The sequence below is a fragment of the Pogona vitticeps genome, chromosome 3, assembly GCF_051106095.1.
Source record: "Pogona vitticeps strain Pit_001003342236 chromosome 3, PviZW2.1, whole genome shotgun sequence".
NCBI lineage: Eukaryota > Metazoa > Chordata > Lepidosauria > Squamata > Agamidae > Pogona > Pogona vitticeps.
In genome coordinates, this window is record NC_135785.1 from 185831506 (window position 1) to 185848739 (window position 17234).

At 41.1% G+C, this 17234-nt stretch overlaps 1 protein-coding gene across 3 annotated transcripts in view; it reads left to right on the forward strand.

Moving 5' to 3' along the window:
• The window catches only part of CDKL5 (cyclin dependent kinase like 5), a 98551-nt gene that overhangs the window by 26386 nt on the left and 54931 nt on the right, over positions 1-17234 (forward strand). For 2 of the 3 annotated variants that reach the window (XM_020789150.3, XM_020789151.3), the window contains exons 3-5: positions 7883-7917; positions 15311-15356; positions 16360-16496. In XM_020789150.3, the coding sequence (XP_020644809.1) occupies positions 7883-7917; positions 15311-15356; positions 16360-16496 (218 nt within the window). The remainder of the gene's footprint in view (positions 1-7882; positions 7918-15310; positions 15357-16359; positions 16497-17234) is intronic. The other variant, XM_020789152.3, reaches the window with a different exon arrangement.

Consider the following 17234-nt stretch of genomic DNA (forward strand, 5'->3'; position numbering starts at 1 on the left):
AGTCACTCCCCAGCCTGTCCCCGCCGCTTAAAGCCTCCCCGCGCCGCCTACCCAGCCCGTTCTCGGACACCTAGGTGTCCGAGAACAGCCTGGGTAGGCGGCGCGGGGAGGCTACCGGCATCGGAGACAGGCTGGGGGGTGGACCGGGAAGCTTGAAGCCTCTCCACGCCGCCTACCCCGGCCGTTCCCGGACTTCTGGAAGTCCGGGAACGGCCTGGGTAAGCAGCGCGGAGAGGCTTCAAGCTTCCCGATTCACCCCCCAGCCTGTCCCTGCCGCTTAAAGCCTCCTTGCGCCGCCTACCCAGCCCGTTCTCGGACACCTAGGTGTCCGAGAACAGCCTGGGTAGGCGGCGCGGGGAGGCTTCAAGCATCGGAGACAGGCTGGGGGGTGGACTGGAGAGCTTGAAGCCTCTCTGCGCCGCCTACCCTGGCCGTTCCCGGACTTCTGGAAGTCCGGGAACAGCCTGGGTAGGCAGCGCGGAGAGGCTTCAAGCATCGGGGACAGGCTGGGGGGTGGACCGGGGAGCTTGAAGCCTCTCCACGCCACTTACCCAGGCTGTTCCCGGACTTCTGGAAGTCCAGGAACGGCCTGGGTAAGCGGCGCGGAGAGGCTTCAAGCTTCCCGATTCACCCCCCAGCCTGTCCCCGGAGCTTGGAAGGGAATTGTCGGCAGGGGACGGTGGCTTCGGGATCCTTCCGAGGCCGCAGCCCACTGCCGACATTTTCCCCCAGCTGAGCAGCGGGGCTTGGATCCGAGCCGCGGCGGCTACCCCAGCCATGACCGGACTCTAGGGAGTCCAGCCGTGGCTGAGGTAGCCACCGTGGGTTAGATCCAAGCCGCGGGGGGAGAGAGAAAACCGGATAATCCGTTCCAATTGGAACGGATTAACCGGTTTTCAATGCATTCCTATGGGAAATGGTGCTTCACATAACGATGTTTTCACATAACGTTTTTTTTTTCTGGAACCAATTAACATCGTTATGCGAGGCACCACTGTATTTTGAACCTTCTGAGAAAAGGTTTGTCACTTTTACCACTAGCCTAAGTCTTCAAGACTGTATCCAAACAATGGTTTTAATGTACAGTTGCACAACCCCTTCATGGAGTTTCATAGGAGGGGCCCAGATTGTTTTTTCTTCAAATTGAAAATATCTCATGTTTTTCCTTTGCTGCTTCCATCTTTTTCCATATCACAAAAATCTGTTAAAGAGGAGAAGATGCATGGTGCCTCTGGAAGCATCAGAAATTTTCTGCCCCACTATCTATCTGTAGAAAGGGAAGAATCTATATGGCATCATAAGACTAGTGGTGTGGTGCATAATACAGTGGGGTCTTGACCTGAGAACTTAATCCGTATTGGAAGGCGGTTCTCAAGTCAAAAAGTCTGTAAGTCAAGTCTCCATTGACCTACAGTGCATTGAAAACCGATTAATCCCGTAACAGGCCATTTTTGTTCCATTTTAGTTTTTTTTCTGGTCTGTAAGTCAAATCTCAGTCTGCAAGTCAAACCTAAATTTTGCGGCCAGAGAAGTCTGTAACTCAAAAAGTCTGTAAGTCAAGTCGTCTGTAAGTCAAGGGTCCACTGTAGGTGATTTACTACTAGATGGATATATTTATATTTTTAAAAATCAGTTTATCCCCTCTCTCTGGGGTGGCAAGGTTCATTCAATGGGCCATACGCAGCCCCTGGCATTTTAAAAAATGGTAGTTCTCAAAGTCCCACAGTCCACTCTGAGGGGCATGTGGGAGATTTTGCCACGTTTGTTTGTTTGTTTGTTTGTTTGTTTGTTTATTTATTTATTTATTTATTTATTTATTTATTTATTTATTTATTTATTTATTTATTTATTTACAGTATTTTTAGCCGCACAATTATCAGTGGTTTCTGGGTGGCGTACAACAATATTAAAACTTAAAAACATTAAAAACATTAAGAGATCCGCCTGGTGCCAAAAAGCCAGAAGCGTCGGAGCCAGGCAGATCTCTCTAGGGAAGCATTCCAAAGTTGGGGAACAACAGCCGAGAAGGCCCTATTTCGACATGCCATCCCCCTCACCTCTTTCAGGGATGGCACCTTCAGAAGGGCCTCCTGGCCTGATCTTTGAAGACGGGAGAAGGCGGTCCTTTAGATAACCAGGTCCTAAGCCGTTTAGGGCTTTATATGTCAAAGTAAGCACTTTGAATTGGGCCCGAGCAGCAACCGGCAGCCAGTGTAAATGTTTTAGAACCGGTGTGATATGAGTCCGTGCGGCCACACCACTTACCAGCCGCGCAGCCCAGTTCTGTGCCAGTTGCAGTCGCTGGACCGTCTTCGAAGGCTGCCCCACATATAGCGCATTGCAGTACTCCAGTCTGGTTGTTACCAGTGCATGAGTGACTGTTGCCAGGCTCCGCTCATCCAGGTAAGGGCGAAGTTGATATATTCTCCGCAGCTGTAAGAAGGCACCCCTGGACACCGAGTCCACCTGGGCTTCTAAGGTCAGACTGGGGTCAAGGAGCACCCCCAAGCTGCGGACCCTGTCCTTTAGGAGGAGTGTAATCCCGTCTAAGGCACGGAAATGGCCCTTTAACCTATCTGGCGGGGCACCTACCAGCAGCACTTCTGACTTGTCTGGATTGAGCCTCAGTTTATTGACCCTCATCCAGACTATTATCGAATCCAGGCACGAGTTCAGAACGGTGACTGCCACACCTGGATTGGTAGAAAATGAGAGGTAGAGCTGGGTGTCGTCAGCATATTGCTGACTCCTCAGCCGAAACCTCCTAACGACCTCCCCCAGCGGTTTCATGTAGATGTTGAATAGCATGGGGGACAGTATAGAGCCCTGAGGAACCCCATGACGCAACCGCCATGGATCAGAGCTACTGTCCCCCAGCACCACCATCTGGACTCTATCAGCCAGGTAGGAGCGGAACCACTGTAAAACAGTGCCTTCCATTCCTATCCCAGCCAATCTATCCAGAAGGACACCGTGGTCGATGGTGTCGAAAGCCGCTGAGAAGGATGAATTGCCCCTGTCTTTCTCCCGGCAAAGGTCATCAAACAGGGCGACCAAGGCAGTTTCCGTCCCATAACCCAGCCTGAAACCCAATTGAAATGGATCTAGATAATCCGTTTCATCCAGGAGAGTCTGGAGCTGCTCAGCCAGCACACGTTCCAACACCTTGTCCAGAAAAAGGAGGTTTGCTATTGGTCAATAGTTGATTTTAAATAGAAGGGGTTTGTTTCAAAACTAGAAGTCATTCAGAAGAGCTCAGGAGCTGTAAAAAATGTTGCAGTTGCTCCCAGTAGCAACTGAAGGCATCAGGAAGATTTTCCAGTTAAAAAAAAGAAAAGAAAACTATTTTGGGGGGGGGGGATACAAGAGTGGGTGCATCCCTCCAAGTTCTATGGGTGGTCATGTTTGGTTCCCAGGCCTCTGGAAGTTAGCTGTTCCTGGTTTATTTCCTTTACTTTTTCCATTTCTTTCTGCTTTTCTTGTATTGCTCAACTTGGAACAGAATACAGTGGCGCCTCACTAGACGATGATAATCCGTTCCACTGAAATCGCTGTTTAGCGAAATCATTGTCTAGCGAAAAGCATTTCCCCACTGGAATGCATTGAAACCTGTTTAATGCATTCCAGTGGGGAAGAATCGTCGTCTAGCGTAGATTGGCCATAGGAAAGCCGCTTTGCGAACTGCCGTTCAGCTGTTTAAATCGTTGTCTTGTGAAGCTTAGGTCCTGAAAACACCTGTTTTGCGAGCGCGGAGGGAGCTGTCAAAATTGTCATCTAGTGAAAATCGGTTTGCGAAGCAGGGACCAAACACTGTCTAGCGAAATTCCCCCATAGGAATCACTGTTTTGCGAATCGCTATAGTGATAGCAGAAAGTCAATGTCTAACGAAAAAACTGTCATGCGGGGTAACTGTCCAGCGAGGCACCACTGTATTATCAGATTCCCAGAACTACTTTCATTGCTGGCAAACACATCTATGGAGTCTAGAGAAAGGTGGAACCTCTCTTTGATTGCAGAGACAGTAACAAATCTAGAAGGCTTCTCATTGCTTGCTAGGTATCTTCCAGAACTTGACTAGGGTTAGAAGAAACATTTGCCTGTCTATTGAGCTTGGAGCTAAAGAAGGGTTCAGAACTTGCTTCATTAATTATGCTGGGTTCTAGCAGCTTTCTCAGACAGCTTTGGCTAGCTACTAAAGTCAACAAAAATAGTTTGATATTTACTAGTAGCACACATTATTCTTTTCTAAGGTTTTACCATTTTAAAGAACATACTGGCCAGAAACCTGTTGCTTAGTGTAATAAATAGCATTAGAGTAGACACACTGAATCAATGGGGATATGGTGAGTCAGCTCCTCTATAAGTTCCATTAATCCAAATGGACCTGTTCTGCCTGTGAGTTACTGTGCATTTGAATCACTGCAACATATGGATGAGCTGACTCACCCAATCCCTGTTGATTCAGGGGCCTACTCTGATGCTGTTTACTTTGCTAAGGAATAGGATTTTGGCCACATGCTGAAATCCAGTGGTAAGTTACAAACAGAGTAGGCCCATTGAATCAGTAGGAGTTTGATTCAATGCCTATACAGTGGTGCCCCGCATGACGATAACCCATTCCAGGAAAATCGCTGTACAGCAAAATCGTCGTCATGCGAAAAAATCCCCATTGGAATACATTGAAAACCTGTTAATGCGTTCCAATGGGGAAATACCTCCTCGTCCAGTGAAGACTGCCCATAGAGAACCGCCGATCAGCTGTTTAAAATCCCTATCTTGCGAAGCTTCTGTCCGGAAAACACCCATTTTGCAAAGGGAAGCCAGCCATTTTGTGAAGGGAAGCCATTTTGCGGAGCCGGAAAAATCATCGTTTAGCGAACAAATGGTTCGCGAAGCAAGGATCTAATCAGCGTCAAGCGGATTTCCCGCATAGGAACCATTGTTCTGTGATCGCTATAGCGACCGCAAAAAGTCGTCGTAATGCGGTTTCGTCGTTTTGTGGGGTCGTCGTATTGCAGGGCACCACTGTATAAGTTTCATTGATTCCAATGACCTTACTTTTTAGCATGGTAGTTATAATTAGAATGGGCTCACTTGAATCAATGAAATATATGGAAGTTTACTTTGAGTAAAACTCATAAAAAGCCTGGCCACCATTTAAATCAATATATGATGATTATTGATTTACGATGTGTTTGATACATTAATATAAAATAAAATCAGTATTAACGCTGAATTGTATAAGCTTTCTGATTCACTGATGCAATGATGTTCATTATTCTAAAAAATTCTATTACACACTTACAGTGGTGCCTCGCATAACGATGTTAATTGGTTCCAAAAAAAAACATCGCTATGGGAAACATCGTTATGTGAAACGTGTTTTCCCATAGAGATGCATTGAAAACCTTAAGCGAAAAAACCCATTGGAAACATCGTTATGCGATACAATGTTTCCCCCATTGGAATGCATTGAAGCCTTTTCAGGGCTTTTCAATGGTTTAGCGAAGTCAATTTTTGCAAATTTAAGTGTGTCATAAAAGGGTCAAAAACGGTTTTAAATGCTTGGAATAGCTTCTGCACCTTCTAAAACGGGTGCAAACTTAATTTGACTTTGATCTGACTTTTCGTTAATGTTTGCTGAATTATTTTCTCCCCCACCAACTTTTGACAGCTGCCAAAATTTGACAGCTCCATTGTTTCCTATGGGGGAGGAAAAAATTCACAAAAATTTAACGAAGACTCAGAACAAAGCCAAGCTTAGTTTCCACATGATTTAGAAGGTCCTCTAACGAACCCAAGCATTTAAAACAGTTGCTGACTTTTCGTTAATTTTTTGTGAATTTTTTTCTCCCCCATAGCAATTTTGACAGCTCCATTGTTTCCTATGGGGGGGGAGAAAAAATTCACAGAAAATTAACGAAAAGTCAGAAACTGTTTTAAATGCTTGGGTTCGTTAGAGGACCTTCTAAATCGTGTGCAAACTATGTTTGGCTTTGTTCTGAGTCTTCGTTAATTTTTCGTAAATTTTTTCCTCCCCCATAGGAAACAATGGACCTGTCAAATTTTGACAGCTGCATTATTTCCTATGGGGGAGAAAAAAATTCAGCAAAAATTAACGAAAAGTCAGATCAAAGCCAAATTAAGTTTGCACCCGTTTTAGAAGGTGCTCTAACGAATCCAAGCATTTAGAACCGTTTTTGACCATTTTAAGACACTTTTTAAAATGAAAAAAACAAACATTGCTATGTGAAGCAGGGGACCTAAAAACGCATTCGCTATGGGAAGCATGGTCCCAAACTTCGCTAAGCGAAAATCGCCCATAGGAAACATCGTTAAATGGTGCATATTATTTTCTTTAAAAACCCATCGTTATGCGAATTCATTGCTAAACGAGGTACTCGTTAAGCGAGGCACCACTGTAGTTCTATTGTTTTCATACAATCTTATGTCAACTTGATTTTATGCTACAATCCTCCAAAATAAATATTTCAGTATTAGTTTTGGTTATTTCCAGATCGCTGCAGTATCACTGGAAACCAAAATTGTGTTTGTGTGCATATGTATCTATGTGTTTTATTCCTTTTTGAATTTTGCTCATTCAAGTAATAAAACATGTGACAGACAGCAGTGACACCCACCTTCTCTTAGACTCAACTATCATAGCCTAGGGAATGCCACAGAAGGAAGTTAAAAAGTGGATTGGCAGTTGAAGGAGGAAGATTGGTGTTTGCTATTGTTGAAAGTAGAGAGAAAGGGACAGTTGAGTAGTGGTGTAAAGGCCAAGTGTTGGAAGAGTTCAGGGAAAGGTTAAAACAGATAAAAGTATAACAAAACATGTGCATGTGAATCTATCAGTGCATTGCAGCCTGAAAGTTATGTTCTAATCATCACCTGAATGTTTTCTTTTTAGTTACTTTCTTCAGGAGCTCAAGGTTGCATTTCAAAGAAGAGAACAAACTAATGTGGGGCATGGGAGCTCTGAGCAGATAAGAAGAGTCTGCCAAGGGGATATATGGTCCCATATATGTTTTTTGTATATATAGAATAATTGTATTATATGAGGAAATAAATGAAATACAAGAAGAATTCACTAGCCAGTTTTCTGTATTTGCTAGTGTGATGCAGTTTGAAACAGTGGCCAAAAGTCTGTTGTTTAGCATAGTCAGCTGCATTAGAATAGGTCAGTGATGGCAGACCTATACAGTAGCACGCGTGCCACATCTGCCACACGAAGCCCTTTTTTCTGGCATGCAAGTGAGTGGCCCGCCCACCCACCGTTGTGGAAACAAACCTTTTGAAGTGGTTGCAGCTGGGATTTCCCCTTTCTCTTCCTGTTCTGGGTCCTTTAACTTCCTGTCCGTCGCCAAGATTCCCCCTTTAACTTCCTGTCCGTCCCCATGGTTCCCCCTGAAACTGCCACTTTCTGTTCCGGTTCTGGTCTTCCGGACGGCATGGCAGCCTCTGGTTTCTTCCCCACCCCCTCATTTTGGGCACTCGAGCCAAAAAAGGTTTGCCTCCAGTGGAATAGGTCCATGGACTCACCAGGAATATATTGAGTCCACTATAAGTTACATTGATTCAAATGGGCCCATTTGAACTGTGATTTATAGGATAGTAAGTCACAGAGCAGGCCCACTTGAATCAATACAGTTTATGAGTGAGTTGACTCACTAAAACCCCATTGATTCAAATTGCCTACTATAGTGCAATTTACTGTGCTAAACAACAAGATATTGGCTATTGTGTTCTTGCCTCTGGCCTAATGATAGCTCAAATTTAATATAAAGGTATAAAATGGTTTTCCTGAATGCTGGTAGCTAATTATTTCTATTTCTTCTCCTCCTCCTTTGCTGTCGTCTTCTGTTAAATGGTGGTCTAGGAGCCTATGGAGTTGTACTTAAGTGCAGGCATAAGGTAAGTACAATACGTTTAATTTTGAAAGGATTTTTTATATAGATCAATTCTAATTTCTAATGCCAGAAATAAAAACAACATAATATAGTAGAATACTAGCCTAATTTGGGCACAATTGTGAACTGTATTTTGGTGTCATATTCCTTCAAGGTGTTTCTGGCTTGTGTCTTCTTTCATACTTGCTCCTTTTCTCCTCTGAGGCATATCATAGTTTGCTGATTCATCTGAAATGACAAACTGCACTTTGCGCTTGCTGTGTAAGTCAGGATTAGAGGGTTAGAGGGCGCCAAGCCATCATTTGCTATATTGTATAGACTGGCAAAATCTTGCCTATACTTCAAACAGTCCACTGTCGTATAGAGAACTGCCTGATAAGCTTCTTACGTATAGCCCATTATCAGTCCTCTCTGAATGTATGTATTTTGCTGGCAATGTGGGAGTGTGTTAAACTTAGCTTTGTCATCCACTGCTTAGCAGCTGCTTCTACTTGCTTTAATTATGAGTCAGATCTCTCCTTTATATGTTTATTTACAATAATTTTTATTTATTTATTTACAATATTTTTAGCCGCACTATTACCAGTGGCTTCTGGGCGGTAGAGGAAAAAATAGGTATAAGAATGCCAATTCCCCCCCCCCCATTTCAGACAAATATCTTATGCAGAACTCTTGAAACCATGACTTTAAAACCAAATTTAGTGGCCTTCCTTGATTCATAAGTTATGGTGGTGGAGGGAAACTTAAAATAGCCTTCTATTTTAAGACCCCCCAAAATTGAAATTTCAACTGCTTAGTTAATTGGATTACATTTTTGGAGCAAGCTATTATGAAAATTTTAATACTGAAATTCTACTGCCTGAAGAAGATAGGAAGTGGATTTTCCAAAGATTAAATATAGACATAAGCAAGATAGGAAAAAATCTAATTTTTGGACATATTTTTGATAGGTATAGAAAAATGGGAAGTGTGATGATGATGACAGTACTGTAATAAGCAGCAGTAAGAGTAGTAAGTGCTAGAGCTCTAAATATTTGTTTTGGTTGACAAGGTGTAAAAGAAAAAAAATCTGATATTAGGATTCAGTCTGGTCATTGTGCCAAATAGCTTTAATTGATTTTTTAAAAAAACTGCTTTACACAAACTATGCAGACAGAGAATTCTATTCATTCCCCCTGCTGTACATTTTTATTGACAAAGTCTATTCCCTTTCTCTCGGGACATTTTATATGCCTTCAGTTATAAGTTGAGAGCTGAGTGGACTCTGGACTGAGATCTATCACCAGCTCATAACTCTTCAATGTAAGAAGGCTGATGGAATAAGCAGTTGTATCTTTGAAAAAAATAGCTGAAACCCTGTTGCTTAACATAGCAAGTTGCAACTAGAATAGGCCCGTTGAATTAGTGGCATTTATGGAGAAGTTGACTCACCAGATCCTAACTCATTCAGTTGGCCCATCCTAGTTGCGACTTAATACACTTGTTCTTTCGTTATTAAGTTGTGTCCGACTTTTGTAACCCCATGGACCAGAGCATGCCAGGCCCTTTTGTCTTCCACTGCCTCCTGGAGTTTGGCCAAATTCATGTTGGTAGCTTTGATGACACTGTCCATCCATCTTGTCCTCTGTTGTCCCCTTCTCCTCTTGCCTTCACACTTTCCCAAAATCAGGGTCTTTTCCAGGGAGTCTTCTCTTCTCATGAGATGGCCAAAGTATTAGAGCCTCAGCTTCAGGATTGTCCATCCAGTGAGCACTCAGGGTTGATTTCCTTCAAAATGGAAAGGTTTATTCTCCTTGCAGTCCAGGGGACTTTCAAGAGTCTCCTTCAGCACCAAAACTCAGAAGCATCAATTATTCGGCGGTCAGCCTTCTTTATGGTCCAGCTCTCACTTCCATACATCGCTACCAGAAAAAACATACTTTTGACTATGCAGACCTTTGTTTCTGTTCATGGAGTTTTCTTGGCAAAGATACTGGAGTGGCTTGCCAGTTCCTGCTCCAGGTGGATTGTGTTTAGTCAGAACTCTCCATTATGACCTGTCTGTCTTGGGTGTCCCTGCACGGCATAGCCCATAGCTTCTCTGAATTACTCAAGCCCCTTCGCCATGACAAGGCAGCAATTCATGAAGGGGACTTAATACACTACACAATTAAATTTCAGCCAATAATATATTTGAAAGATAATAAGCTGCACATAATGCATGGTTCTAGATATAAATTCTTAGGGAAATTCATAGTGATCTTTGAAGTCACATAATAAGTGTGATAGTTGCATCTTTATTTGCTGTAATTGGGTGAAGAAAAGACAAACAAGTGGATCCTGGAACAAATCAAGCTTGAACTGTTTCTAGATGCAAAATGATGAAACTGACACTGTCATACTTTGAGCATATCGTGAGAAAGCAAAAATTGTTGGAAAGGATAATTATGCTAGAAAAGGTTGAAGGCAGCAGGAAAAGAGGAAAACCAAATATGAAATAGATTGACTGCCTTTGGAAGCCATAGGCTTTTATTTACAAGAGCTGAGTTAAGGACAAGAGAACTCTTCGGAGTTTACTCATTCGTAGAATCACCGTAAGTCAGAGACAACTTGAAAGCATCTAAAAACAGCAACAATCTTAATGAACCCTTGGTGGTCAAGGCAATGTGGGGTTGTAACCTTTTTGCTTCTCTCATGCAAAACATTCTTAATACTCAATCTGCTACCAGGATTGCAGTCCAGACAAGTGAGGAGAGTTGTCCACTAATACTTGCTCCCCTTTAGACTCAGTATCTGGAGAATTTTACCTTGCTAAATGGGTTCAATGGCACAGGCTTCTACACAGAAATCTCACAAGAGCAAAAAAAAGTTTGCTCCGGACAGACAGAAATATCCAGTGTCTATTGATGTTGACATAGTTTGTTGCATCTCCACAATTGGGGTTTGGCTGTTTCTTTGTTGAGGGTTTTTTTTAAAAAAAAAAGTAATTGTGGCATGGGAGCCAATAGGCCCATTGAAATTGTTTTTAGTATCTCCCATGGCAAAGGTTTTCTCGAAAGCATGCAAATGCAAGTAGATAAATAGGGCCACCTCGGTGGGAAGGTAACAGCGTTCCGTGTCTAAGTCGCACTGGCCATGTGACCACGGAAGATTGTCTTCGGACAAACGCTGGCTCTATGGCTTGGAAACGGGGATGAGCACCGCCCCCTAGAGTCGAACACGACTGGACAAAAATTGTCAAGGGGAACCTTTACCTTTACCTATGCTGAAAATCTGTGGCTCCACATAAATCACTTCTGAGATTATTACTGGTGGTTTTGTCTTAATTAATAAGCTTTTTGATCCTCTAGGTGCAATATTTGTTTGCTTTTTTTCAAGGTAGCATTTTTACTGGTTGTTAGCTTCTGCTGGAAGAATGGCAGAGCCATGTGCTTTGGGATTGACCGCTCCCCATTTAATGTTTGAGAAAGAAAAAATAGTTTTGAGACACATTTCCTTTCTGCATCAGGTGGTTTCTGAGTTCCATCTTAGTGAGGATATTGTTTTGGCTGCCTTTTTTAAGTGGCATATCTCATTTAAAATTTGCCTTGCATATTTTAAATATTAAAAGAGCCCTTTCTTTTTATGTTCATAGAACTAAAACTTTCCAAAGGAGTCAACTTTTGGTTGTTGTGGGTTTTTCGGTTTCTGTAACTGTGTTCTGAAGGTTGTTCTTCCTAACGTTTCGCCAGTCTCTGTGGCCGGCATCTTCAGAGGACAGAGAGTAGCACGCTGTGCTCTGGTGCAGTTAGTTGGAGAATTAGCTGTGGGTTCAGCTTTTGTCCTATTCAGGAGATGGGTGATAATGGTGATCAGTGTGTTTTTGTTGTGGGTCTGTTGTTGTTATAAGCAGGAGAGATTATCTGTCACTGTGCTTGATGGGTGTTCTTAGCTGGTCAACTTTTGTCTGTTTTTCCAGCCTTAAGAAAAGGATACCTTATTCTTCCCAACATTTTGCTATGTGGTTTGTTGCTGTGATTACCTTGGCTTATCAGTTGACTAAGTTGCCTGAATCACTTGTTGTAAAGAGTCAATTCATCAACACTTAACAGAATGAAGAAGAGTGTTCCTTTCTACCATTACTGGTGTGGCAGAAAAGGTTATTTTCATTGAGGAGCTAAGAACATGTGTGAAATGGGAAAGGATAGGGTTCTGCCAAAAAAATTTGGACCAGTCCCTGCATAAGCATAATACCCATATGTTTGTGTTCTTGGTCAACCATCCACAGTTACATGTAAACAGCCCATTTTCTACAGAAGTGAAAGTCATTTCATTCTGTGATACTGAAGGTGAAACCTTTTATCTTGGCCTTATCCAGAAAGTTCATTTTCTGTTTCTGGTGGCTTATGTTCTGTGTGATGCTGTGGATGGAGTTCTTGATGTAGGGCAGCTTTCCCCCCACTCCAACCTTTGAGTTTTGTGATAGATATATACCAGGTCTAGGAACTTTTGTGAAGTTGTACCCTTGACAGGTACAGCCATAAGTAAAAGGAAATACAGAATGCAGGGTAGGTGTATTTTTTCAGTTCTGCCACTGTATTTGGTGTGTTCCACTGGTGGATTACTAATGATGATAGCATATATTACATTCTACTAGTACAGTGGCGTTTCTCATAATCTCTCAACCAGCATACTTTCAGTAAAGGGTGACATTTCTTTTTTATTACACCCCAGAGTCTTTGGACTGTATAATTTTAGGGCATTGATTTGTGGGTCTGCCATGTGCCTGAAAGATACAGTATTTTCATCTGGCCTGTTCAAGGTATTTACACATGTGAACATTTCTAAGATCATTAATAAGATTATGGAAAAGTCAATAGAAGTGCTGACTGTTAACTAGTTTGCTTGCCAACCCACCAGCTTTCATAGCTTTCATCTTTACCAAGTGCCAAGCTATCTTCTTGAAACTAATTAACATTTATGGCAAATGTGGGATAGTGCCATGTTTATATAAGAATGTAACACACAAGCAGTGCCATCTGCAGCATGCTGCTACATTATCCTTTATTTCAGTCTTGGCAGGAAAAAATAATTGCCATGCCATTTTTTAAATTAATTTTTTGGTAGGAAGTCAAGTGTTACTGTATATACTCTGATTCTTCAAAGAAGGACCTTCTTGATTCCCATGTTAGCAGGGTGTATCTGACACAGAAAAGGCAGAAGTCCATCATTTACAGTATTTTTACAATTTGGTTGTCTAAAAGATGTATTTTATTTTTTAAAACTTTAACATTTAAAGATAGTGAATATCTTTTTATCTTATGTTGCATTATGATGTACCGTGTGAGTGTTTTTAGTTTAGTTTTGTTTTATTTACTGTTGATTTATTTGTTTCTAGTACTTCTATACTACACCATTAGTGCACAACACTGTTCTGGGCAGTTTACATAAAACCGCAAGATAACTAAAACCACAGACATAGCATAAAACAGTACCATAAAAAAAAACCAGTGTAAGCTCAGAAGGCACAAAGAATTAGAGCAGTGGAACAGGGGTGGAAGAAAAGAGACTGCCTTCAAAAGCCTCCTGAAAGAGAAGCATCTTCAGCAGCCTCTTAAAACTAGTGAGGGAGGGGGCCAGGCATAGGTTCCATCGGGAGGCAATTTCACAGGGATAGTGCCAAGGCCCAATTTCTTCTCAAAGATTTATTAGTCTCCTTCAGTGTAGCCACCCACAGGAACATAACTTGAGAAGATCTAGTGGTGTGGGCATATAACTTTGCACAACACTTTCCCAACATCAGGGTCTTTTCCAGCGAGTCTTCTCTTCTCATGAGATGGCCAAAGTATTGGAGCCTCAGCTTCAGGATCTGTCCTTCCAGTGAGCACTCAGGGTTGATTTCCTTCAGGATGGATAGGTTTGTTCTCCTTGCAGTCCAGAGGACTCTCAAGAGTCTCCTTCAGCACCAAAACTCAGAAGCATCAATTCTTCGGCGGTCAGCCTTCTTTATGGTCCAGCTCTCACTTCCATACATCGATACTAGAAAAAACATACTTTTGACTATACGGACCTTTGTTTCTGTTCATGGAGTTTTCTTGGCAAAGATACTGGAGTGGCTTGCCAGTTCCTGCTCCAGGTGGATCGTGTTTAGTCAGAACTCTCCACTATGACCTGTCCGTCTTGGGTTTCCCTGCACAGCATAGCCCATAGCTTCTCTGAATTACTCAAGCCCCTTTGGCACAACAAGGCAGCAGTCCGTGAACAGGAAGGACTTTATAGGACTTTACAAATCTAGTGACCTCTTTCTCTTTTGTTTGTCCCCTATGACTCTTTCTCTTTTATGAAATTATAATTTTATTATAAAATACTTCTGTGTCACTTTCAGTGCATCTTGTTTAAAAATATATATTAAAGGTAGATATCCTAACTTCTGTGACTAGAAGCACATACGAGTACTTTTCCACCTCCTCTTTACTGTGTTGCTGTCTTTGCCGTCAAAACGCTATTCCTGATCTCTGACAGAGTAGCTGACAGAGTAAGATGTGGTGTGATAATAGCATTAAGAGAAATGAATTGTGTTAAATTTGAGGCTGGCAGGACATTGCTTTCTACCTTGCACTAACAAAAATGTTTCTGACTAATGCAGTTATTTTGGATTGAAGGCACCACAAAAGGAGTGCCAAAATAATCTTACATCTATTGAATTAAGCAGAAAACTTTAGCCTACTATATTAAAGGCCAATTTTTTAAAATGAGTCCTGTGTTCCAACTGTTATGTGCTGTCAAGTGGCTTCCACTTTATGGAATCCTAGGGTTTAGCATTGCTACCCTATGATGAGTTTCTATGGCCAAGCAGTGATTTGAACTCAGATCTCTTGCATCCTAACTGAACACTGTATTTACTACACCACATTGGCATGTCATGTATATTCCATGTTAAAAGCCAAATAAAAGAAAGAATTGCAAAAATTTGGGGGAAAGTGTTTCCCAGACTTGGTAACTGCTGTAAAAGGCCTGGTAACTGCTGTAAAAGGCCTCCTACCTGTAACCTTTCTAATTTTTAATTAAGTACAATATATCTATCCTATTCAGGGCATGGTACAGTCAATATAAACAGCTAAAACATTTTAAAGATAATTTAAACCATTCAAAACAGTTTAAGAAGTTCAGAGTGTAATCTGCAGCCTAACAGATAAAGGTCAAACTATAATGCTCAAGCAAACAGATTTGATATGTGGCAATATCTACACCAGTTGGGTATCCAGGCAGACAGCATTCCACCCCTGGGTGTCACTGTGAAGACAGCTTGTACCTCCTCTTGTGGATCTGCAACATAGTCCAGGGGCAAATATTCATTGAAAGTATGTGTCATGGCTAGTGGCAGGAGAAAGACTTGATTTTTATAACAAATGGCTAATTTTGTCATTTTTATTTTGCAGGAGACACATGAAATTGTGGCCATTAAGAAATTCAAAGACAGTGAAGGTAATTTTTCCATTTATGTGGATGAATATATTTGCAGTGAAATCCATTAACTTTTCAAATTCATTAATACTGTATTCAGTTCTTTAGTTATTGTGTATTGTTGCATTGTTGTTTTCATTGAAGGCTGCCCCTCTCTGAGGCTAACAGTAGTGTAGAAGTATAAGAGCTTACCTTTTTGTGTCAAAAAGGAGAGTATGAAGAGATCATACTGTTATTCCAAAATTTCCTCAGATAGCATCTTAATTGTGCATGAAAGGTATTCTTTAACAGCCCCACAATAGCTGAAGTTATTATTTATAATAAATTATTATTTATAATAAACACATTTTTAAAAAAATCTGATATTTCTTTCCTACTTTGCTACGTTTGGACAAGTTTGCTCTGGTTGTGTTTGTTTTTCTTTTGTTACTGAAAAGTGTTGCATTCCTGATGGAAAAGAAATTTGAAAAGCATTAAGAATAGAACAGGATAATGCTCTATAAAATTGCTTAGCAAAGCAGACCTGTCCAAAGCCAATCAAGCAAGAAGAGAAACTTAAAATGAATTACTTTAAAATAATAATAATAATTACATGAAAATAATCAGTTCAGACAATTCTGAAGCTGCTAAAAAAATCAGTCTCTTAACATGTTATGAGTTGCATGTTACAGATGAAATTGTGTTGCTCAGCTCTGTGTGCACAGCAGGGATGATACCATTTTCAGCGACAAATCACACTTATTAAAGGCTTCCTTTGGTGATTTCAGAATGCACATGACTTCATTACATTGTGTGTGGGTTGTGTGCAACTCGAAATTATCTTTAATCAATTGAGGTTTGCCCCTGATGGTGATATCATCGCTATTGCACATGCAGATCTGCGCAACAGGACTTGAACCTATGAAGCTTTGCCACTTTTGTGACTGGTATTAAAATTTTAGTGAAGCTCTGGTTTAATAGTTGTGGGCTTTGGTGATACCTTTAGAAACAGTAGTATACTTTACACACCTTTTTTAATTTTTAGAAAATGAAGAGGTCAAAGAAACCACTTTACGAGAACTTAAAATGCTTCGTACTTTGAAACAGGAAAACATAGTGGAGCTAAAAGAAGCTTTCAGAAGAAGGGGGAAACTATATTTGGTGTTTGAATATGTTGAAAAAGTAAGTTTCTTATTTATAAGAAAAGTTATTACATAACTCAGGTGACTAAAGTTTAGAAATGAGTATATATTACATAGCAAGGTTAATATACTTTTTATGCATTGAAAAGTAATATTGGTTACACTTACAAATATTCCTTTGATTCTTATAGAAGTTATATTTACTGAAAATACAGTTTTATATTTACCAAGATGGTAAAACACAAGGGAAGTGTATTTCATGAGAATAGGACGGGGAAGCTGCATAGTGGCATGTTAGCACACTCTGTAGGTGTAAAACTACAGTGCCTGTGCATTTTCTTACATGATTTAACCTTTAATGACTTACAGACAGAAGGAAAATAATCCTCAGAAGTTGGAATTTGACAGCATTAATACAGAAAACAAAAGGCATGCTAGACTAGCAGGAGTATATGTGAAATAAGGAACATTTTTAAAAAAAAACCCAAAATTGAGGGAGTGGAAGCAAATTAATAATAGTATATTTAAGAATGTAGTAGATACTTTGTGGCATCATTGCTTCTACCACAGCACAGACATCTTAAAAAGAAATACAGTGGTGCCTCGACTTACGAACTTAATCCGTTCCGGAAGATGGGTTGTAACTCGAAATGATTGTAAGTCAAATCACCATTTCCCATAGTAATTGCTTTGAAATGCAATTAATCTGTTCCGGCCGAAGGGGGAAAAAAAAACCAAAAAGCCAATAAACGCTGCAAGACCCATTGAAAATGCAATT